The sequence below is a fragment of the Xenopus laevis genome, chromosome 2L (genome assembly GCF_017654675.1).
Source record: "Xenopus laevis strain J_2021 chromosome 2L, Xenopus_laevis_v10.1, whole genome shotgun sequence".
Lineage (NCBI taxonomy): Eukaryota > Metazoa > Chordata > Amphibia > Anura > Pipidae > Xenopus > Xenopus laevis.
Genome location: NC_054373.1, coordinates 67,652,732 through 67,676,705, shown reverse-complemented (window position 1 = coordinate 67,676,705; position 23,974 = coordinate 67,652,732). Strand labels below are relative to the sequence as shown.

The 23,974-nt window shown below is 37.9% G+C and overlaps 1 protein-coding gene across 7 annotated transcripts in view; it reads right to left on the bottom strand.

Annotated features, from left to right (window-relative positions):
- dcaf6.L (DDB1 and CUL4 associated factor 6 L homeolog) overlaps positions 1-23,974 on the bottom strand; it is a 112,789-nt gene that overhangs the window by 9,267 nt on the left and 79,548 nt on the right. For 5 of the 7 annotated variants that reach the window (XM_018244984.2, XM_018244985.2, XM_041580948.1 and 2 more), the window contains 7 exons: positions 15,566-15,683; positions 12,316-12,407; positions 10,765-10,978; positions 10,141-10,182; positions 8,014-8,152; positions 2,865-3,021; positions 1,431-1,519 (listed from right to left, as the gene is read on the bottom strand). In XM_018244984.2, coding sequence (XP_018100473.1) covers positions 1,431-1,519; positions 2,865-3,021; positions 8,014-8,152; positions 10,141-10,182; positions 10,765-10,978; positions 12,316-12,407; positions 15,566-15,683 — 851 coding nt within the window. The remainder of the gene's footprint in view (positions 1-1,430; positions 1,520-2,864; positions 3,022-8,013; positions 8,153-10,140; positions 10,183-10,764; positions 10,979-12,315; positions 12,408-15,565; positions 15,684-23,974) is intronic. The other 2 variants (XM_018244986.2, XM_018244988.2) reach the window with 1 other exon arrangement.

Genomic DNA, 23,974 nt, shown 5'->3' with positions numbered 1-23,974 from the left:
GCCACTGTCTCTAGCTGACACAATGGGCCTCCCCGTAGGGGGATTGAGGCCCTTGTGTATCTTCGGCAAAGTGTACAAGATTGGACATTTCGGAAATGGTTGTAATAAGAACGCTTTTTCCTTCTCAGTAATCCACCCATTGATACCAGCCTCATTAATAAGTGAATCCACCTACGATGGGATCAAAGGTTAAACATTCATATACATTAACGTCATGTAATTGCATTAGTATTTCTTTCTGATAATCAATGTAATTCAAAAGTACTATGCCTCCGCCCTTATCGGCGGGGCGTATCACAATGTTAGTATCATCACATAACGACCGTATAGCTCCTCTCTCCTCCTTTGTTAGATTCAAAAAATGACTCTTGGTATCCTTTTCAAGTTCAGCAACACCGTTCTCAATCGCTGTTTTAAATAGTTTAATGGACGGATTCACTGTTTTTGGACAAAATGTACTTTTTAGGCGAAGTCCCTCGCCACCTCTAGTGGGTTCCTCATGATCCTTGAAAAGATCCTTAAGATCCAATAACCTTGTAAACTTGAAAAGTTCAATTTCAAATTGAAATGCATCAAAGGACACTGTTGGAACGTACGATAGTCCTTTACTAAGCAGTGATGTTTCACCCAGTGATAGTGTGTGGGAAGATAAATTGAAAATAGGGATGTTTATTTCTTGGACTGTCGTCCTCTTCGAGCCCCTCCTAATCGGGTGTCTTTGCCTTTTTCTACCCCCGAAGGGGGCAGAGATGCTACCCGGGGAGCCTCTAAAAAATGTTCAGATTTGTTGTGGGCTGAAGCGCTACTAGTTGCGCTAATACCTTCAGCATCCATGGCCATATGGTGTGTACTGATTAGAAGATTAAACTGGTTTAGAAGATTAAACACCATGGCACCGAAGGGCCTTAATGAACAATGTTTTTTCAATTGTTTTTTAAATACACGCTAGAGCTTCAGGGTGTCCTTTGGTTCAGTGATAAGATTTTACCTGTGTAGTATTTATAAAAAAATTTATTAAAAAATTTACTTGGGATACATTTTATGTAAAGTTTTATTGGGAAAGCGTTTCATGTGTGGGTGGAACTTTGCACAAGGGGAGGAGCGGCTTTTATGTGGGTTATTTAAGGGGTGTAATGGCAATGGTGGTTTGTCTTGATAAAGGCTCTAGAGGGGAGTCGACATGTACCATGTCGAAATAAAGTATATTTTTATTCAAGTCCCAGGAGTGCGCTACCGTTCTTCTCTATACATATACATATATATATATATATATATATATATTGGGGGTTACTATATATATATATATATATATATATATATATATATATATATATATATATATATATGTGTGTGTGTGTGTGTGTGTGTGTGTGTGTGTACTTATAGGTCTGTATAGGCATAAATATATTAGTTTTAGCAATCAGTATTACCTCTTCAGCAAGTTTCCAGTTAAAGCACTTGTCTTGTTCAAGAGGAGACCATATCTTAATATTGTAGTCTATTCCAGATGATGCTAAAACTAAGGAAAATAGGAGTAGCTCTATTAATAACAATAATGAAAAGGCAATCGTATCATGTAAGAGATCTAATTCAAGAAAATATACTTGATAACTAGCATATTATTAAACTACCGGTAAGGGAAAAGAGTGAACCTTCTAAGCATTTATTAAGCTATAATTATGTATATATGCTTGTAAATAATATTTTTATCATTTTGTTTTAGTTTTGAACAAATTATTCTGTAGAACAAGTTTGCAATCAGAAAACTTTTTGCAGCTGTCATACTGAACAGTAGTAAGTATGCAAAACACAGTAATACAGTAATTCTGAATCCCAGCAACAACTGCAGATAATATATAACGGACGAATAAAGCCTTATTACTACACTACTGAACTTTAATTACACTATATAAATTATTTGAATCTTGTTTCCTTCAGAGTGGAAACTCATAATTATAGCAAGCAGGCAGGAGCCATTTTGTGCACACTGTTATTAAGACAAGCCTTCCATCATCTCAGAATCTTGTTTGTGCACCAGAATGGGGGACCTGAAGTCCATCCCCATGCCTTGGTTACACAATTAAATGGTGAAGAGAACGGGGGAATGTGGGGAGAGCAGTGACATCTACGAAGTGCTGAATGGAAAGTGAAAGCAATTGTCTGCCCCGCCTCTATGCCTAGGCATAGAGGCGGGGCAGACAATATTTGATTGACAGCTGAGATTTTTAAATGAGTTTACAACAGCTATGAATGCTTTAATAAAAAATAGAAATTGGATTCATGTTTAATTTGAAAAGGACTTTTATTATACAGATTTTTGTGTCTGGGTGACGGGTCCACTTTAAAGGGCATTTAAGGGCAAAAAAATAAAATACAATTTTTACTTTCTTTAACGAAAAATAAACTTATCTCCAATATACTTTAATTAAAAAAATGTGTACCGTTTTTATAAGAAACCTGCAGTGAAAGTCTCCCTTCATTTACTGCTGTGGATAGGAATTGTCAGATGGTCCCTAACTACTGAGCAGAGAAACAATCATACTTATGAACAGCAGGGGGAGCCCCCACCTTACTTCCCAGCCATGCAGAACTCAAGCAGCTTTGTTTATGACAATCCCTAAGCAGCCCAGACCACACTAAGCATGTGCACAGTCTTGGTCTTGCAAAGATGTTTAACAAAGTTACAAGATGCCCTTTAAGCTAGTGATTTGCCATGAGCTTTCTGTTATGGAGCTGTGAGATAAATCGTTAGCACCGACCCTTGATTGAAGATGTGGTGAGTATACATGTCCTTAAGCGCCGCAACATCCTGTGCACTTTAACTCACAGTAAAGTAAATGACCAAAACAAAATTAAAATCTTACTTGGGTCATATGGATGTGGCTGTAGACAGTTTACCACATGATTATCCGCTTCTAAAAGCATTAAATGATCTGCTGTATGCCGATTCCAGATGAATATATGGCCACAATCAGAACCACTCATTACAAAGTTTTTGCCCCAAAATGCAGCCTCTTTAATCTGTAAAAAAACAAATTTTTTTGCAAGAATGTAAACAATGAATACTGAAATGACAATACTGAAATATTATTGGAGAAATATTACCCCATAAATCTCTGACTTCAAACCCAAGATATGTTGTTGTTTTAGGTACATACTAGCAGACAAATTGACAAGAATGTCAGAGATATGTTCTTTGGTTCCTTGGCACTTCTATGAGCTTTCTGCACCAGCAGCCAGTACACAGTCAGTGCAAGCTGCAATTTTGTTCAAGAGATATATATATATATATATATATATATATATATATATATATATATATATATATATATATATATATATATATATATATATATATATTATATTATATAAAACTGAGCATTCAGTCACAGTGATCCTATGAGATTGTAAGTAGCAGTCCCATGCTGCTTTATGGCGGAGATCCTAGTTGTCTCTATAACAGAACATTCAGTCAAAGTGAGCACTCATAACTCAATGTCTGAACATGTAATGCCGACTACATTTGGTGAAGGAAGTGGTTTGTCATGATTTGGGCTAAGGCTCCTGATTCCAGGATAGCAATTCTGAGCTTCCTACTTTGGGTCAATAGTTTAGGAAAGGCCCATGATGATGCGTCGTGATGTGATTTTTGCATGCAACTGCACATTTTTGTTAGAAAAAAATGCATCAGTAAACAAAAGACATATTTCAGAGGTAATGGCAGAGCCTTTTGTCACAATCACTCCTATTCAAAGTAAATGGGAATCACCACCAAATGGCTAGTGTTAACTCTTATTGTTTAAAAATGCATTTTTTATGTGTTTGAAAGATGTACACCTGCTACTTGACAGCACTGGTTAATAATTTCCACTTTGAATGTGGGTGATTTCAAACATTTTTTAAAATATTTAGCCCCCATCAAGGGGACTACAAAATGTTTGTTTTGAGTGAGAATGTTTGAAATTGCCAAATCTACAATTATAGTAGATATGATTCAGTTTCCAAAATTCATTACTTCATAGCTGTAGATTCAGTAGGTGTCTTTGTTACACCTCATGTGCAATAATCCAAGGATACTAGTTGAATCAAAAAAGCTTCAGGCAGTAGTTTTTAAACTGCAATGTGTTTATTTAGCAGTGTAGGCACACTACATGTTTCGGGCATAACCCTTTATCAAGTGTCATGCCTAAAACATGCAGTGTGTCACAGGGGGCTATATGTTGGAGTGCTGGGGTTAATTTCTGTAGTAGTAGGCGGGTGTTTCACTGGCTTTTTGTGCGCACTAGAGGGCTTCTTTGTGCATACGGAGGTTTGGCACTCTAGGAACTTGGGCGAACAAAGGAGTTAATGTGTCCCCCACATGGCAGCAGGGGGTTCCCTGGCCATGTAATGCGAGAAGAGGCGTGGTAAACGGGGCTATCAGTGATATGACAGGGCTACATGATGCGCAAAGTAGGAGAACACACGCTAATAGACCTCAGCTTCGAACAACAAGTAATTACATTGGCACAGGAAGTTGGCCCGACTACTGTATCAGGGGCGACATCGCTAAATTGTATCTCTGTGATTGCGATCCCTCTAAACGGGTAAGTGGGTCTATGATATATGCTTCCTATTTCTCTAATGTGGAAGGGCTCCTCACATACTCACGAACAGGTGTAACACAAAAAATGTTTGGCACAGGATTTCTTCTACAAGACAATTACAATATGTTTCAGCCTGCCTTAACAGATCCTTTAAAGGGGTAGTATACCCTCTTGTTCATTGAGTTAATAGAGTTTGTGCTAAACACACTTTGAATCATGACAAATCTAAGGTTTTAATTATTTCTTGAACTAAACAGGGCAAAAAGGGAAATTAATGCTAATCCATGTTTGATTCTTGCAGGCAGATATTTATTTTCTGCACATAAGGCAAGGAACATGTATTTGAGGGTTCCTCATGATTGCATATTCCTAGCTCAATATTACTTCTGATACGGACTTGTTCCTGTGAAAGCTGCAATGTATCAGCAACACAAAAGTCCTATGTTCATTTACCTTTTCACTGCCAGCAGATTTTGTACTTTTATTGCCAGACCATTTTTGAACATGTTGCGCTCTTTCAATTAAGGGACCTTTCCTGGGGGGTTCTTTTAGTTTACTCAGGAGAACAATATATATATATATATTTTTTTTTCCGAAAAAACAGAAAAACCTAAGCTTTCAAAATATGCTAGAATTTTGGTGTAATTCCTGTAAAAAATATAGGCTTCTAAGTGTCTAAAAAATTAAAAAAGCAATGTTTGCCATAAAACAAACACACATTATTTATTTTATGCATGAGAACATAACAGATTTGGAAAGTTCTATGTCTCCTATATGCAGTTTTAAGATTTCTCACTTGTATAGGTCAAAAGCAGTACACTACCAAATTTCCAAAGCACAGCTCCACAAAACTGCATACTTCTGATTTCAAGACCAAACATTTCATAACAGTAGGTTTACCCTAGAAAACTGCTCATTGTTGGAAAGAACAGATTCAGATGAATCCAAAATGTGTAAATATAGCTTTCTATTTCAAACTACCAAATTACAATTCTTTCGTAAAGTAATAATTTTTATAAAAATGTGTGAAATTTTAGGTAATTCGGTAACCAAATAAAATGCCCTAAATATGAATGTTTGGGGTCTGCTGAATAGTTTGATTCGTGATATGCATAGGTTAACCTAAGTATGTGGCATATAGGGGCCCCAAAATGAAGACACCTCACATGTGCTATCAGTTCTGTAATTCCAGATACTGCAAAATCAACACATTTACAGCATTTTGTTGAGGGGCAAAGGTGCAAATTTTGGCAATTTTGGTGACATTTCCAAAAATCAGGTCAAAGCTTTCATTTGGCAGCAGCTTATCTCCAAAATATCATTAGCTACCAAGATAAAAAAAAACTAAATGAATACCTGGGGATTTTCCCAACCAGCACCCACCCTCCCTCCACAAGCACCCGCCCGAGCTTCTGGGTTCCTTTTATAGACCCACGCCACTCCGTGGGTATGGGGCGGCCCTCACAGCACTAATGCATAGGTTTACTTTAGTATGTGACATATAGGAGCCCCAAAGTGAAAACACATGAGCCATCAGTTCTGCAATTACAGATACTGCATTTTGTGAAAGGCAAGGGTACAGAAAAGTAAGTTCACCCCCAGAAAACCATATACAGTATTTTTGGAAAGTACACATTCACCAGGGTTCCACTGAACAGCTTGATGCCCAATGTGCTTTGGTTTATCAAAGAATGTGTCATGTGCGGGCCCCAAGATGAAGACACCCCCACATGATCTGTCATTTCAGGGACAGCAAAATCAACACATTTACAGAGCCGCAAAGCTTTCCTAAAGTTGTTGATTTAGGTGACATTTCCAAAAATCACCTCAAAGCTTCCATTTTGCAGCATGTTATCTCCCACATATCATTAGGTACAAAGATAAAACATTCCAAATATGAATGCCAGGGGTCCGATGAAAAGCTTGATGCCCAATGTACATAGGTTTATGGAAGTACATGGTATATAAAGACCCCAAAATGTACCTTGTGGATACTTATTTCATGGCTTACATTTACCCTAATTTATAAATACACCAGTTTTAACAAAAAAAGTATGGTAACCCCTAAAACTCATATTTTTGGAAAGTACACATTCTGAAGAATACAAAGTTGCTAAAAATGTGTTTCTACTCCAAATTATTAAACTGCAACACTGAAAAATGTAAGCAACAAATATAAGCATAAAACAGGTTTTTATTAAATTTCTGAAAATCCCCTAAAATGATTCAATTTAACGCATTTATCTCACCCAATTTCTTACATAAAACTGCAAAACACCCTATATATGAACACCAAGGTGCTACTGAACAGTTTGATGTCCAGTATGCATAGATATACCAAAGCAGGTGGCATGTGTGGACCCAAAATGAAAATAGTGCATATGAATTTTCTCGGCTGCCAATTCACCTGACTGTGTATTAAGTACCCCTGAAAACCATATATTTTTGGAAAGTACACATTCTAGTAAATACAAGATTGCTAAAAATGTGTTTATACTGCAAATTATCAAACTACAATGGTAAAAAAATGTAAGCAACAACAATGTAAGCATAAAACCACATCCAAATTCAATTAGACACTCAAATACAGTTAGGCAAATCAATGAAATAACTGATCCAACAGTGTTGTTTGTTGTAAGAATTCTCGATCCAGTATTCAACACTGTAAAATCAACAGTTTTTAGGGGATTAACAAGAGGCAAAATGATAAAAGAACTAAAAGAATAGGTGTGTGTTTATGTAGGCATGTGTGTACAGCTCTAAAAAGTGTGTAATTGTGTGAGTATATGTGCCCCTTGGCTTGTTGCCTAGTTTGGGGGGCACATTGGACTTGCTTGCATGGCGGCAGAGCGTTTTACTACCAGCACATAGTACCTACGTGCCTGGCAGTTAAAAGGTTAATTACTTATTTAGAATTATTTCAATTGAATGTTATTGTCATTTCTATTGAAAGCAGTATCCCTGTAGCTAAACCAGCTGGCAAACAGTTGGAAGGAATGCAGAGAAAAAAGGATTAAACAAATACTGCTTTAGATTGCAATTATATTTACACTAATTAATTTTGCAATATTAGAGGTTGTGTATCAGTCAATAGCAGACGTCCCTATCCTATTTTGAAGTTTCTGTGGTCTGCACCAGAGTTAGCCTGACAATCCAACCATTTCAGACAAAAATCCTAAACATTATGGCTCTTCAGAAAAACCTAGATTCGGGTTTTTGGAGTTTTTTGGAGTTTTTACCCGAAACGATTAAATAGAGCGAATAGAGTTTGGTCATGTTTTTTTTTATTTTAAAAAATTATATAATTTCGAATTTAGTATATAACCCTCTTAGTGTCTGCATTGATAAAACCTTTTTGGTGTTGATCCCCTTTAAGAAACAAATTTCATATTTTATTGCACTTCGCAAGAACACAAACATTTCTTACCATTGTTCGGGAATTCCGATGACCCTTGTATACTACTTTTGAAGACGGCTGATGTACATTTTGCATGTCCATCTCTTCCAACTCCTTTCTTTCTTTTCTTCTTCTAAAGAGTTCCTGGATACGAGCTGCTGCTGATCTCCTTGTAATTTATAGAAATAATACAAAGAAAAGCATTGCTCATATGATGCACAAGTTCTTAATCTAAAGGTGAGGAATATATTTATTTTAAAAACACTTTGGATTGTACCACACATATTTAAAGTCTCTGCCTCTCCCTTTCTCTTCTGTGAAAGAGTGTGTGTACCCCCCAATGAAACTGACAGATAAGATAGGTGTTGCGTTGAACGAGTAAGCAATACATTTTATGGTATACTTGTTACATTTAATATTCCTATTTTTATGATTTAGAGCTGAATCATTTCCATCTCGGATGACTGAGAATATCCACAGATGCAAATGTAGGCAACAATTTAAAATAACCTTTTTTGCTTTGAAAAATATCTAATAAAAATATCTTATAAATAATATATTGAACATACATAAAATATTCACATACTTTTTTGAAAGCTTTTCCTTTACAGTTAATTATTATTTCCTTATTGCGGAACTGCTTGCACCAGATCAAGCATGCATACACTTATAGGGGAAATATCATGATTTTCTGTTTGGCCAATGGCTATTTCAAGCACATTCATTTCATATTTTTTTTTGTTTTGCATCTGTTTCTCCTTTTCCTGATCAGTTTAGAACCAATTTTAAGCATCTTGCAACTCATAAAGTCAAACATCAGGATACATTATCCTTTTTCTGCTCCAATGTATTCTGGAAAATAAGGTTTTGGTTGCATCTGCATATATGGACCAGTATAAATAACTGGTTGACCTGTAAACACAGCAATATAGATATTTCACCAATGTCTAGATGCAGCCATAGACTGACCCCACCAGGGCTGTTGTCCCTGTGCCCCCCCTCCTGCATGTTGACGTGATACGTGTGTGCGCATACACGCAAACATGAAGAAGTTTCTGGGTGCGGGCCCAGTCCGACCCTGCATATGTGGGTGGCCAAACTGCAAAGCTAAATAACTGGAAGAGAATCAGGAAAGAGAATCAATTGTCACTTCCAGTATACTGTATTCTTTTTTTTACCAAGAAAACTGTTGTTTTAGCCAAGCTGACTGCAGGGATTGGTAAAGTATTATTCTGAATCATATAAACATAGGGAATATAAATATTTACATGGGCTTCCTGCCTATGATCCCCACTTCCAAATAGGGGTAAGGTGTCAAACAAAGTCAAAGCAAAATAGCAAATTTTTGGATACAGCCACACTGAATCCTGTAATGGATCTTCATTATGAAAAAGAAGTTCAATTACACAAACAGCTTTAGAAAGCTTAGGAAAAAGCCTCTAAACAGAGTGAGCACAAAAATGTCTAAAAAAATAGCTGGCATTGTGCCAATAAATAGTTTAAAATACTTCTGCTAGCAATCTAAGGGATAGAAGATGCTGCCATATGGGAATATATACATATAAATATTTAAAGAACACTACAATATCCTGTAATAAAATCAGGATTCTGACTTTGAAATAAACATTTTACAGGTTTGTTTTTCTAGAATGACTTTACAATCAAAAAAAGGACCAATAACACAAAAAAATGATAAGTCATCGTTATAGAAGGTCATCTTTAATTACATATGTGTATGAAGCAACAGTTTAACTGGGTAGTCGTATTACCATGTTAGGCATGCTATGCAGGCTGAATGCTGGGGAGGGAAATCAGGTGATTTGAAGTTTCTGCTTCTCAGATTTCAAAGGATGTTCCAGTGTTGGAATATCCAGTGAAGAACTATCTACAGCCAAGTAAGATTGAGCAAGCAGTGTGGCATGCAATTAAACGTGAGAATGTAGCTTGTTTGCCCATGGCCCTTGCAAAAGCACACACTATTTGGAAAAGCCCAGGCACTAAAGTTCAGCCATTTATGAATGCAATGTTTAGCAAGACAGGGTATATTGGTTATTAGAAGGATAAAATACAAGTGAACTGTTGCACAGTTTGTGTCACAAAAACTACACACAAACCAATTAGTAATAAATGACCAGTGAGAAATGCACTTAAAGTTACCTTGTTAATCTAGTACTAATTGAAGGTCCTCCGACACTTAATCTGGCAAAGTGAAACAGTCAGTCAGATGGTTGTTTGCTAGACCACAGTATCTTTTCAGCATGTCAAGGAAGGCTAAAAAAACATACCGAATTTTTCAATATGTTACAGAGCCTTGGAAAAGTATCCAGACCCTTGAAAATATTTTTCTTAACTGAATAATAAATAACTACACTGAAATATTGTCCAGTGATATTTTCATTTAGATACTAAAGCTCAAAATTAGTTTTAAATGTGAAATATTTATGGTTACACAAAAAAATGAAATGTGTATTCAGTCCTCAAAATGAAATTACTTCTAGAATCACCTTCTGCTGCAATGACAACGTTTAGGCTTTCTGGTTGAATAGGTACCAGCATTTTCAAGTTATTTGGACGCTGTTACTCAGTAAAATAAGAATATTTTAATGGATCACTGTATAAGCAATATTCAGATGGCTTCTTTAATAAAGGTAGTTTTTCTTTTGTAGTTGTTTAAATCTATATTGTAGTTTCTTTTGCTCAAGGTTTTTCACAGTAAACAGAGGTGATGATAAAAGAATCTCAATACTTTGCAGCTCTTTCATTTAATTGATGTAGACTAACCTATTTCTGGTTGGGAATCGAACGGTGTCATCATCACTGTCAGTCTCCTGGTGTGCAGAGCTTGCAGATGCTGATTCAGTCTGTGCTGCAGTCACAGATGTTTCTGGAAGTTCCTCATTATTTGAGCTTCTGTTTGATTTTTTAAGGTTTCCTTGCCCCATTCTAGGGTCACTGCACGTTGCCTCTACATTCTGCTCTGCACTTTCAGATGTGCCTGTAATCAAAGTAAAAGAACCCATGCTTTTGTTCCAAGTCCATGTGCCAATCTACCTGTTTATATAATCTGTTTAACATGCTAACTTTTGTTAAATAAGCTTATCCAGTTCGGCATATGTAAAAAAGGTGAATAAACACTAGGGATGCACCAAATCTACAATTTTTAGATCTGTGGAATATTTTCACAATAGATTCAGCCAAATCGCAATCCAAACAAAACTGTCACATTCATTTGTTTTGGTTAATCCGCACCCTGCAAAATGGAGTAGATTCAGCGTAAACCCAAACCCAGTACTGTATTTGGTGAATCCCTAATAAACACAATACTTGTGCCACTGGATGCAATAGATACCTTTTAGGAGTTTTTGTGCGAGGAGAGGTTATCTTTGAGATCTGCGTTTTACTCTGTAGAGATTTAGGGGAAGATTTATCTATTATCTATCTTTTTATGTGAGATTAGAGTTTGCCACAGAAAAATTCATCCATTTTCTATTCATTCCTATGGGATTTTTAAAAGTGTATTTATCAAATAGTGAACTCTAACTTCCACCCATTGATAAATACACTTCTAAAAATCCCATATAATGAACAGAAAGTGGGGGAGTATTTCTGTGGTTAACTCTAATCTCACATTTTGATAAATCTACCCCTTAATTGTGTTTAACCAAACAGGGTGACATGCTCAAGGAAAGTAATACTCCAGTAAAATGTTTTTCCTTATCAGATCCTAATCTATGCTTACCTCACAGAGAATACAAAGCACAGCTGCTGAAAGAGACGCAGCTGGCCAGTCTGATCTGCGCTCCTAAACACTCTGGGATGAACATTGACTTTAACTTATACAGGCATGGCACCTGTTATCCAGAATGCTCGGGTCCTGGGGTTTTCCAGATAATGGATCTTTCCATAATTTGGATCGCCATACCTTAACTCTACTAGAAAATCATGTAAACATTAAATAAACTCAATAGGCTGGTTCTGCTTCCATTATATCTTAGTTGGGATCAAGTACAAAGGTACTGTTTTATTATTACATAGAAAAAGGAAATCATTTTTAAAAATTCGGATTATTTGATTATAATGGAGTCTATGGGAGACAGCCTTTCCTTAATTTGGAGCATTCTGGATAATGGGTTTTTGAATAATGGATCCCATACCTGTACTAAATAGGATGATAAATTTGGTGGTTATCTGCAGCCTCAATAGTGACTTAGAAAAACATTATAAGGTAAAGATTAAATAAACTGATTGAAGGTAAAGATTAAATAAACCGATTGTCTTTCAAACAGAAATGAAAATGTACTGTTTTATCCAACTTTTCCGTAGTGGCAATACCTTCCATTTTACTTGCATGTGTCAGTTCAGTAGTTGCAGTATTTTCATTGTTACCCACTTTCACAGCTATAGAACTTGAAGCTGTATTGCTCCTGGCATGAAAAAAAAAGCATTGTTGTTGTTAAAATAAAGTGTGATGAAACAAAGCCTTACACAGTGTACCCCCTTAATACACAGTCATATGAAAAAGTTTGGAAACCCCTCTCAGCCTGCAAAATAATCTACTCAACCCTCAACAAAAAAGATAACTGTTGTATGTCTTTCATTTCCCAGGAACATCTGAGTACTGGGGTGTTTTCTGAATAAAGATTTTTAGTGAAGCATTATTCAGTTGTATGAAATTAAATCAAATGTGAAAAACTGGATGTGAAAAAATTTGGGTACCCTTGTAATTTTGCTAATTTGAATGCATATAACTGCTCGATACTGATTACTGGCAAAGCCAAATTGGTTGGATTAGTTTGTTAAGCCTTGAATTACATAGGCAGGTGTGTCCAATCATGAGAAAATATATTTAAGATGGCCAATTGCAAGTTGCACTTCTGTTTGACTCCACTCTGAAGAGTGACAGCATGTGATTCTCAAAGCAAGATCTGAAAGCAAAGATACTGCAAATCCAACACATTTACAGAGTTTTGGGGGCAAAGGTAGAAAAAGTAAGTTCACCCAGAAAACCATATATTTTTGGAAAGTACACATTCCCCCGAATCCAAATTAGGTATACATGTCTTTCTACACCAAAGCACCAAGTTGCAAATCTTTCATAAATTTGGTGATTTGGTGACATTTCCAAAAATCACCGCAAAATTTCAAACCTGCAGCATAGTATTTCCCACATACTTTTAGATATCAAGACAAATCACCCCAAATATGAAAATCTGGGGTCAGTTTTACGCCCACTGTGTATAGGTTTACCTAAGCACGTGGCATATAGGGGCCCCAAAATGAAGACACCCATATGGTCTGTCATTTCAGATACTGCAAAATAAACACATTTACATAGTTTTCGGAAAGTACACATTCCCCCAAATCCAAATTGGATTCTACATTCTACTCCAAAGCACCAAGCCGCAAATCTTTCCTAAAATTGGAGGTAAAAGCAACGGTTTTTACATTTCTGAAAATTGCCTAAAAATATTGCAATTGGCCACATTTATCTCACCCAATTTCTTACATAAAATTGGAAAACACACTAAATATTGATGCCAAGGGTCTACTGTTTGATGCCCAATATGCATAGATATACCAAGGCAGCTGGCATGTGCGGACCCCAAATAAAAATAGTGCATATGAATTTTCTCCGCTGAACAAAGCCCCCTACTTTGTATTATGTGCCACAAGACCCTCTAAAAGCACAAAGACTCCCCAAAACCATATATTTTTGTAAAATGCACATTCTGAGGAATCAAAAATGGGTAATTAGGTCTTTCTACTCCAAACTACCATACTGCAATGCTACGCTAAATTAATCTGTCTTTATGGCATTTCTGAAAATCGCCTAAAAATATTGCAATTAGCCACATTTATCTCACCCAATTTCTTACATACAACTGAAAAACACCCTAAATATGGACACCAAGGGTCTACTGAACAGTTTGCCCAATATGCATAGATATACCAAAGCAGCTGGAATGGCTGACCCCAAATAAAAATAGTGCATATGAATTTTCGCCACTGCCGATTCGCCTTCTGTGAACATAGACCCTTGACTTCGTATGTGCCACAAGTACTCCCAAAACCATGCATAAGGAACAATAATGCAGGGATAAAATTGCAATAAAACCACAAATATTATGTAAATCAATAAAATAACAAAATAACTGATCCGATAGCATAATTAGTGGCCAAAATCGATTATCCAATAGTCATCCTGTCAAAATAAGTTTTTAGGCAAAAAAATAAAATAAAAGATAACGGTACAATGAATAAGTAGAAAAAAAAATGACTTGTTTGTGAGTTAGTGTATAGATGTCTGTGCACTTCTAAAAGTTCTGAATGTGTTAATACATGTAAATAAGTGTGCAAAAATGAGCAAGTGTGCTAAAATAAAAAATTCAAAAATACCAATCTTTACTAAAATGTGTGTGTAAGTGTATAAATGTACTGTAAGTGTATGTAAGTACATGTAAGTGTGAAAAAAACGTGCACTTACCGTTTCTTGGAGCAGGAGGATCGCCGACATTGCTGGAGGGGCCCTGAAGATCCATCGTGCAGAGTTATTGCGCAGCAGGAAGTGAGTGGGCGGGTGTGCCTCATGGAGGAGGTAAGGAAAGTAGCAGACGTGCCATGCATGGCTATTTTGAAGTCGGATCTGCGACGATCGCGTCGCAGATCCGACTTGACAGCCCCCCAGCCTCGTTGCCCAGGGGGCTGACTAGAATACTGTTAAAAGAGACTTCTAATCTGCCAATGGTATCCCAAATGTCTTAGGTGCTATAAAAAAAAATCCAGTAAAATCAGGCAAAGGAGTCCTTAAAGGTGACATATTGGGTAAAAAACAAGAATTTACCAGTGCATACTCAAATAAAGAGGTTCTTTAAAAAGTAATGTTTTGGGTTGATTTATTGAAAATTTCCCCCAAAACCCTTTTAGTCCAACCTATCTGTCCCACTTCCTGCTGCCTCCTCTCCCCAGGCTATCCCCCCTCTTACTGTGCTTCTGACAGGGACCATTAGAACATGCCTACCCTTCATTTGAATCACACACGGGGACCAAAACAGATCGATAGGGAGCTCCACTTTTAAATAATATTAGTTTTAGCCTAAAGTAAAACCAGCATCATATTTTATTCATGATTGAAGATTGGGGGGGGGGGTCACATATCTTGTATGTCTCCTTTAAAGAAATTTAGTTTAAAAGAACAGTAACACTAAAAAATAAGTGTTTCAAAGTAATGAAAATATAATGTACTGGTAAAACTGATGTGTTTACTTCAGAAACGTTACTATAGTTTATATAAACAAGCTGGTGTGTAGCCATGGGGGCAGTCATTTGAAGCTTAAAAAGGAGAGAAGGCACAGGATACACAGCAGATAATTGATAAGCTCTGTAGTATACAATGGGATTCTTCTGAACTTTTCCTTTAAAGACTCCTTCTTACATAATTAATGTAGTGTGAAAACCTTATTTAGGGATTTGCAGTTTTCTAGTTACTTACTTACATGCTAATGATTAATTTACATTGCACAGTAAATACATACTGCATCTAATATCACATCAAATTAAAAATTATATTCAAACATCATCTTACCATTCATCTGTGAAGTCCAGTCTTATTGTACTTGTTGTTGTTCCTTCGGTGCTATAATGTAACTGCAGTACCGGCTCATTTGTCTCTCGCTCTCTCTCTGAGGTTACTTTAGAACTCTCTGCAGTATGGGACAAGAACTTCAATTAAAAAAATACTTATAAATATTTAATAATCTGTCACTGCTACATGTTTTTTTTTATATATAAAAAATGTCATATACTAATTATTTTCTAGAAAAGTAGCTGTCAGGTTTAAAATGCAGTACAGGTATAGGACCTGTAATCCAGAATGCTTGGAACCTGAAGCTTTCCAAATAAGGGAACTCTGTGTAATTTGGATCCACATACGTAACTTAAGTAACAAAGTAAGTTGGGTTGAAAAAAGACACACATCCATCAAGTTCAAACTTGCCTAACTGCTAGTCTACTAAAAGATCATTTAAACATTAATAAAACCCAATAGGATTATTTTGCCTCCAAGGAGGATTAAGTACATCTTTGTTGGGATCAAGTGCAAGGTGCTGGTTTATTATTACAGAGAAAAAGGTAATCAATTTTAAACATCTGAATTATTTGTTTAAAATGGAGTCTATGGACCAGCTTGATGTCATTTCGGTACTTCGCCGATTTACTAACGGGCGCAGGCGACACGGGCGCTCATTCGCACTCAATCGCCAGGCGAAGTTTTGCTCTGGCAAAGGGACGTAACGGCGCAAATTCACTAAGATGCGAATTTTACTGAACGTTACCTCTTGCGCCAGACTTGCCTTTGCCACTTCAGACCAGGTGAAGTGCAATAGAGTAGATAGGACTTCCTCAAAATTTAGTCCCAAAAAACGCTGGCGTCTTTTCCTTTTTTCAGGGTGATGGGCTGCAAGAGAGTAACTTTTTTTGGGGTAACCGGCTTCCCCCCTACATTTCCTGGCACATAAACTATACACTGGGCCCTGGACGCAACTTCGCATGTCAGTGAATTAGCGTTGTATGAGCGAATTTTCGCCTGGCGAAGTGTTGCACTGCCTGCTAAGCCGTTGCTAGCGAATTTTCGCCGCTTAGTAAATTTGCACCTATGGGAGATGGACTATCCATAATTCAGAGCTTTCTGGATAGCGGATTTCCAGATAATGGATTACAGACCTGTAAATAAAATGGTGTTTAATCATGCCCAATGCCTTGATCTACTTAATTGTATGATAAACTCGGAACACATACGATTGTTAAACTATAACTTGTAGATATAAAGAGAAATACACAATGTCAAGAGTGAGTTTATTGTCACCAAATGGGTTTTGAGCCAAACAATCAAAAGGTGGCCATAGACGCAACGATAATCTTGAACAATATTCGGTGTGTGTATGTGGGAGGATGAGCAGTCTGATATTGGCAGAAGACTTCAGTATCTGTCAGCTCGTCGATCGGGCAGGCCTGGAAAAATGGCCGAAAAGCGGCCTTGGTTAGTGCTGAATTGTCAGAGACATGTAGAATTCTGTTGTTTCTACCTGTATATCTGACAATTCAGCTCTAGACGTGTGTATTGAAACAAACAATCTTTACTTGGAAAGATCTTTTCCAGGAAAGATCATATTTGTAATGTTCCATGAAAATCACAGATTATCCTCACAAAACTATACATACAAATGCAAGGTAAGTGCAGGCCCTGATTTGTGGAGAAGCCACCAAGGCCGAGTTGTTGTTTTTTGGGGGTTTTCACATGGGCCCACAGATTTCAAGTTTAATGCTGATTCATCTAACAAAGCAACAAGATCTAGGCATATGACCATTTTATCAATGTAGGGAATGGCCCCATGTCACATGTTGCACTAAATAAGATAAAGTGTAGGAATTAAATTTTCCTAGGAGAACAAGCACCTCCACAGAAATGCTACTAGTAAAAAAAGCACACAATGTTCAAAAATCGTGAATGGGTAAACAGATTTTCAAATTGAAATTAAGTGAAATATAAACACTCCAAAAACACAATACATTTCATATTGATCAGTGTTGTTCTAAGCACTTTTTCCGTTTACATAATTTCAATAGCTTTCAACATTCTAGTATTGTTTAAACTGTTAATAAAATAAAAGTAAACCACCACACCACCTGATGTTTGTTTTGGCTTTCATATTGATCAGTGTTGTTCTAAGCACTTTTTCCATTTACATAATTTCAATAGCTTTCAACATTCTAGTATTGTTTAAACTGTTAATAAAATAAAAGTAAACCACCACACCACCTGATGTTTGTTTTGGCTGACTGGATAAAGTCAGGAAAAAAATTCCAGACAACAGAAGTATTTTATGATGTTCTGTTTCGAGCTGGAGGAACATCCCAATGTTCTTCCCTTCTTACTAACATCATTTTGTAAGCAGAGCAGAAAATGTTTTTTTCCTGGCTGTGGCCAATAGTTCAAAATGACCAGCAGGTAGCACTGTTGGTTCAAATTCATCATATTAGCGGTTTAAAACTGCTAGTAAACGTATCTTAAAAAACTGAAATAAAAAGTAAATGGCAAAAGTGGTTAGAGGAGCCCTGAGCAATTATGCATTAATTTGTTTTGAGGGTTTAGATTTTCTTTAAGCAAGACACTCAATATTTTATCTGTAGTTGAAGCAGAAAAGACACAATGCCAAAACAAAGTGTACCAGAGGTAGATTTCAATAGTCAAGCACTGATTTATTATGAAGATATAATAGCTGTATAATGGTTAATGGGGAAAAAAGATGAAGTCCATAAAACTGCTGCGATACTGCTTATTATACCAATTATTGGCCAAACTTGTGCTGCTGAAGCCGTCAGTCTTGGGCACAGCGCTGCAACTTGTGGCCGGGGAACACTGAGTGGAAGGGAAGCCGAACAGCTCGCTGCATCCTTTGCCTTCATATGCGATCAGCAGCAGCAGCAGCGGCTCCGGGCAGCAGCCTTTCCCAGGAATTGATCTGTGCCTACGATATTGCCATGTTGATGGTGGGCGATCCCAGATTATTTCTTGGGCATCGCCGGCTGCCCAACACTACTCGTCCCAATTAGGAGACTGACGGCTTCAGAAGCAGCAGCACGAGCTTGGGCAATAATCGGTATAATAAGCAGTATCGCAGCATCCACATCTCTGACAGCAGGGGTATCACATTGGCAAAGAGTCAGCGATTTCAACTCCCCGCACCAGATCAACACACTGGCTCAGCAAGGCAACTCCATGGAGTTGGGGCTGGACACCGGGTAGGCACCTGCATGGCTCTTCCGCCTTCTCCTGCAGCAGCAGGCAGCCTCCAGACTCACGGCCCTGTTGGACAAGATGCTGTGGGGGCTGCCGCTGGACATACTGCTGCTGCTGCACGGCGCTGAGGGCAGGAGACATGGACTGAGGAGGAGACGAGGTGCAGTTTTCTGTTGGGAGGATGCAGCGTGCACTGCCAGCCCCGGGCACACTCAGATGGGCACATGGATGGGGAGCAGGTGGCATGCACACCCCACTGATCCAGCTCTCCCAGTACCTGCTACTGCTGGGAATAGGGGAAGCGCTGCAGACTGTCACTAGAATAGCCAGGCAGAGAAATCGAGCTCTGCAGGATGGATGGTCGCCGTATCGCCTTTTTTGCAGGGGACAGGAAGTGAAGTTTCGGTAAGTTATTTCTTAATAAAGGCTTTGAAATTTAAAAGTTTAATTTGTCTTGGTGTTTATTTTTCGTTGTATACTAACAAATTTTTTTAAAAATGTTTTTGATGTTACTGGTCCTTTAATAACAAGCCCTATTTCCAGTGCCAGCCCAAGTTCTATTGGCAGCCAAAGTCCAGTGCCCAGCCATTCATCTCCCACTACTGGTCAATTGCAACTACCCCCCCAAGCTGCTGCAACCAACACTGACTGCCAACAATCGTTGGATGAGAATCACTTCAACATGTTCCTTGTCCAACTGGCCTCTGTAAGTGCTTAAAGGGAATCTGTCGTCATTTTAAACTTTTTTTTTTTTTTGCATTTTTATAAAAAACACACATCCATAAACACTGTCTGGCAAATAAAATGGTAATCCACAAATCCATGCATAAGTTATTTTAGTTTGTATTTTGTCATGGGGGCTTCCATTTCTGCTCATTACACATTCATCCTGTGCTGCTCTAACAGCAGGCACAGCATTACCTGTGTGCTTGGAGGCAGCCACTCTGTAATGAAAAGCCAGGTCGCATTACGACATGAGAATCTAGCTGTACACCCCCCCTCCCCTCTCTGCCCATGCGTGTGATGTTTGGAGGAGAGAGGTCACATAGTTTGCAGGGAAGCAATTACTTTCACTTTCCTATGTTCTGCCTGCTCTACAGTGTGCCCTAGCAGCCCCTCCTCCCACAGACACTATCAAAGCTCCTGCCGTTCTGTAAGTTTGTTCTCTGCATTCCTTTGGAGGGGGGAACTTTCTCTCCTTGCTGCCTTCCTAGTTAGTTTTACTGGTTACTAGATGAGGTAAAGGAGCTGCGAGTTCCCTCTGCTATCCACCTCACACAGACCTTGCTCCTTTCCTGCCTGCAATACTTCTTTTTTCATTAACTACTTACTGCCTCCTTTCTCCTGAGCTATTTTAACCCTTCCTAGACTTCCTCCTAAGTTTTCCTGGTTTTCAATTATGTCCTCCTTATTTTATCCTTTTTTTTCTATTCCCTGTCATCAGTCCTGGGAGTGTACTCCTGTGTTTCTCCCATTCATTTTTGTGTAAACAAATATAATAAACTATCTATATAAAATATTTTTTCCAGTGCCCAAAATGAATTGTGTTTGTGTATGTGTGTGTATATATATATATATATATATATATATATATATATATATATATATATATATATATATATATAATTTATTTATTTTTGAAACGTAAGTGGGGGCAGTGATCACAGGACTATCTTATTTCAATCCTTCTGAAGTGGTGTCAGTGGGAGCTTATCTTGATACCTGCCTATTGTTCAATTGACAGGCTCAGCAGACAAGGCTCTATTTACATTACAGCAACTTGTAGGAGGGAGGGGTAATGACATCACTCCAACTTGCAGTGCAGCAGTAAAGTGTGACTGAAGTTTATCAGAGCACAAGTCACATGACCTGAGGGCAGCTGGGAAATGTCAAAATGTCTAGCCCCATAGCAAATTTTAAAATTAGATATAAAAAAATCCATTTCTTGTTTTGAAAAACGGATTTCAATGCAGGATTCTGCTGTAGTAGCACTATTAACTGATACATTTTGTAAAAAACATGTTTTTCCATGACAGTATCCCTTTAATTTTGTCATTGACCCCAGGGCCAACAATTGAATAAGCTTCACACTGTTTCACAAGCAGCGTTTTTAAATGCCAACATGGGCCACTATCACCCTTGATGCTTAATAACAGGCATGAATAGGATCTGTGCACAAAGAGTGTATTTTGACCAGAAAATTCTATATGTTAGCATTACCCTACATAGCATCCCTCCCACATGTACAGTTTTCTGCGGGACAGCCATGATTTTGACAGCTCAGACCACAGTCCCCAGTTCTTACTGTAATGTCCGCATTTCCATTGCTCTTCTACACGGATGCCAGAAAAAGATACAAAAGTTTCTGAAGCTGAATTAAATAAGAGTTTTTGCCGTTTCAGAAGGGAGACTTGCAGTTTAAAGGGCAATTTCACCTTCATTAGCAAAACTGTAATAACACATAAAACATGGCCCTAAAATGCCCAAAATGTATTCACTTACAATAACCCGCCAAATTTTGTAAATGGACATATTTAGGGTGGTGTGACCATAAATGGTGTGGTCAAAACTCCCCAAGCACGGCTGAACTTTTTATTCCTCATTCCATTTGGGAGGTATGATATAAGCAGTGACTGGAGGATCCTATTCACGTCTGTTACTACATGCAGACCTTATGTGACATTTCACTTTTAATGGGATCATGGGATTTGTGTCACTCATGATCTATCCTTTTCACAGAATCTCATAGCGATAGCACAGGTACTGTCACAGAGGCACTATTTCAGACATACGTGACTTTGGGTATCACTATAAGGTGTTAGACATTCCAGTGTGAAGTCTCTCACTTGCCTTACACACTAGCAATATCACACCCCAAACATCGGCCACCACACACTTTCTGCCAGCAGGTAAATGGTTCAAAAAGACAAAATTTTCCTTTCAGCATACAAAGGTAAACGTACAGTTGCACAATTTCATATAAACTGTGGGTTTTTTACATGACAACTTTGTTACAGGACAAGACAAACATTTTTATATTTAATATTCTAATATTCCAAAAAGGTGAACAGTGCCTTTACAAAAAAAAGAGAGAAAAAGGATAGGATGCTTGGCATCTGCAGCTGACCATCCTTCATGGATGGTGCTGTTTTGGAAGATGCCACCCCAGTCAGTCCGGCATAATAATCAAGGTGATGTGGTTATACAGTTAATTTTTATTGAAAAAGATAAGGCCATCAAGCTCAACCCCACCAAATGTACCCCGGTGCACATCATATATATGTGATAAATATATGTGTACATACATAAAACAGACCTATCTATATGCTGACAAATAAACTGTATATACCGATACCTATACTATACAAACAGCTATTCTTATGACCACTACAGCCTTGGATATATTACACGTGTTTAAGAAATCATCCAAGTCACTCTTAAAGGGCATGTAAAGTCTAAAATAAAATAAGGCTAGAAATGCTGTATTTTGTATACTAAATATAAACATGAACTTACTGCACCACAAGCCTAATCAAACAAATAATTTATGCTTTCAAAGTTGGCTACAGGGGGTCACCAGCTTGTAACTTTGTTAAACATCTTTGTAAGACTAAGACTGTGCACATGCTCAGTGTGGTCTGGGCTGCTTAGGGATCGTCATGAACAAAGCTGCTTGAGTTCTGCATGGCTGGGAAGTAAGGCAGGGCTCCCCCTGTTGTTCAGAAGTATGATTGTTTCAATGCTCAGCAGTAAGGGACCGTCTGACAAATCCTATCTACAGCAGTAAATGAAGGGAGAATTTCACTGCATACAGTCAGGTTTCTTTTAAAAACGGTATACATGTTTTAATAAAAGTATATTGGAGATAGGGTTCTTTTTCATTAAAGGGATACTGTCATGGGGAAATTTTTTTTTTTCAAAATGAATCAGTTAATAGTGCTGTTCCAGCAGAATTCTGCACTGAAATCCATTTCTCAACAGAGCAAACAGATTTTTTTATATTCAATTTTGAAATTTGACATGGGGCTAGACATATTGTCAAATTCCCAGCTGCCCCAAGTCATGTGACTTGTGCTCTGATAAACTTCAATCACTCTTTACTGCTGTACTGCAAGTTGGAGTGATATCACCCCCTCCCTTTTGCCCCCCAGCAGCCAAACAAAAGAACAATGGGAAGGTAACCAGATAACCGCTCCCTAACACAAGATAACAGCTGCCTGGTAGATCTAAGAACAACACTCAATAGTAAAAACCCATGTCCCACTGAGACACATTCAGTTACATTGAGAAGGAAAAACAGCAGCCTGCCATAAAGCATTTCTCTCCTAAAGTGCAGGCACAAGTCACATGACCAGGGGCAGCTGGGAAATTGACAAAATGTCTAGCCCCATGTGAGATTTCAAAATTGAATATAAAAAAATCTGTTTGCTCTTTTGAGAAATGGATTTCAGTGCAGAATTCTGCTGGAGCAGCACTATTAACTGATTCATTTTGAAAAAAAATGTTTTTCCCATGACAGTATCCCTTTAAAGAAAGTAAAAATGGGATTTTATTTTTTTGACTTTACATGCCCTTTAAAGACAAACTGAATCTTCCTGCACAACATCACCTGGCAGGGCATCCCACAACCTCACTGCCCTTACAGTGCAAAGCTTCAGACACTGCTTCAAATCAGTTATGTTTCTCTAGTCCAGGGGTCAGCAACCTTTACTATCAAAAGAGCCATTTTGCCCCCTCTTCCACTAAAGAAAAATAGTCTGGAGCCGCAAAACATAACACGTCTTATAAACTTTTAAAAGTTTTAATCTTTTTTTAATTTTAACTGTTACAACAACAGAATACAACAAACAGAAGTGCAGTGTGTATGTGTAGGCCTACTTTGAAATAAATGAAACACTGAATAGCACTATTAAATGCTAGAGTTCTCATCTGCTTAATGTGACTTCTGTTTCTGAAGGGCCATGTTGATCTTCCTTCTCTTGTCTTGAGTGTGTGACAGCGGTAAGGACCATGATGAATAGTCTTGCAGCGGCTTGGTCTTGCTTTCACTTCTGGGACGTCTATACAGCCCTTGCCTCTGCTGGTGGCTTCCTGAGTGTGTGACCGCGGTAAGCCAACCGTTACAGGCAAAATGTGAAAGGCAAAGCAGCAAGACTGAGCCACAGCAAGCAGGACGAAGAGCCGCATGAGGCTCCG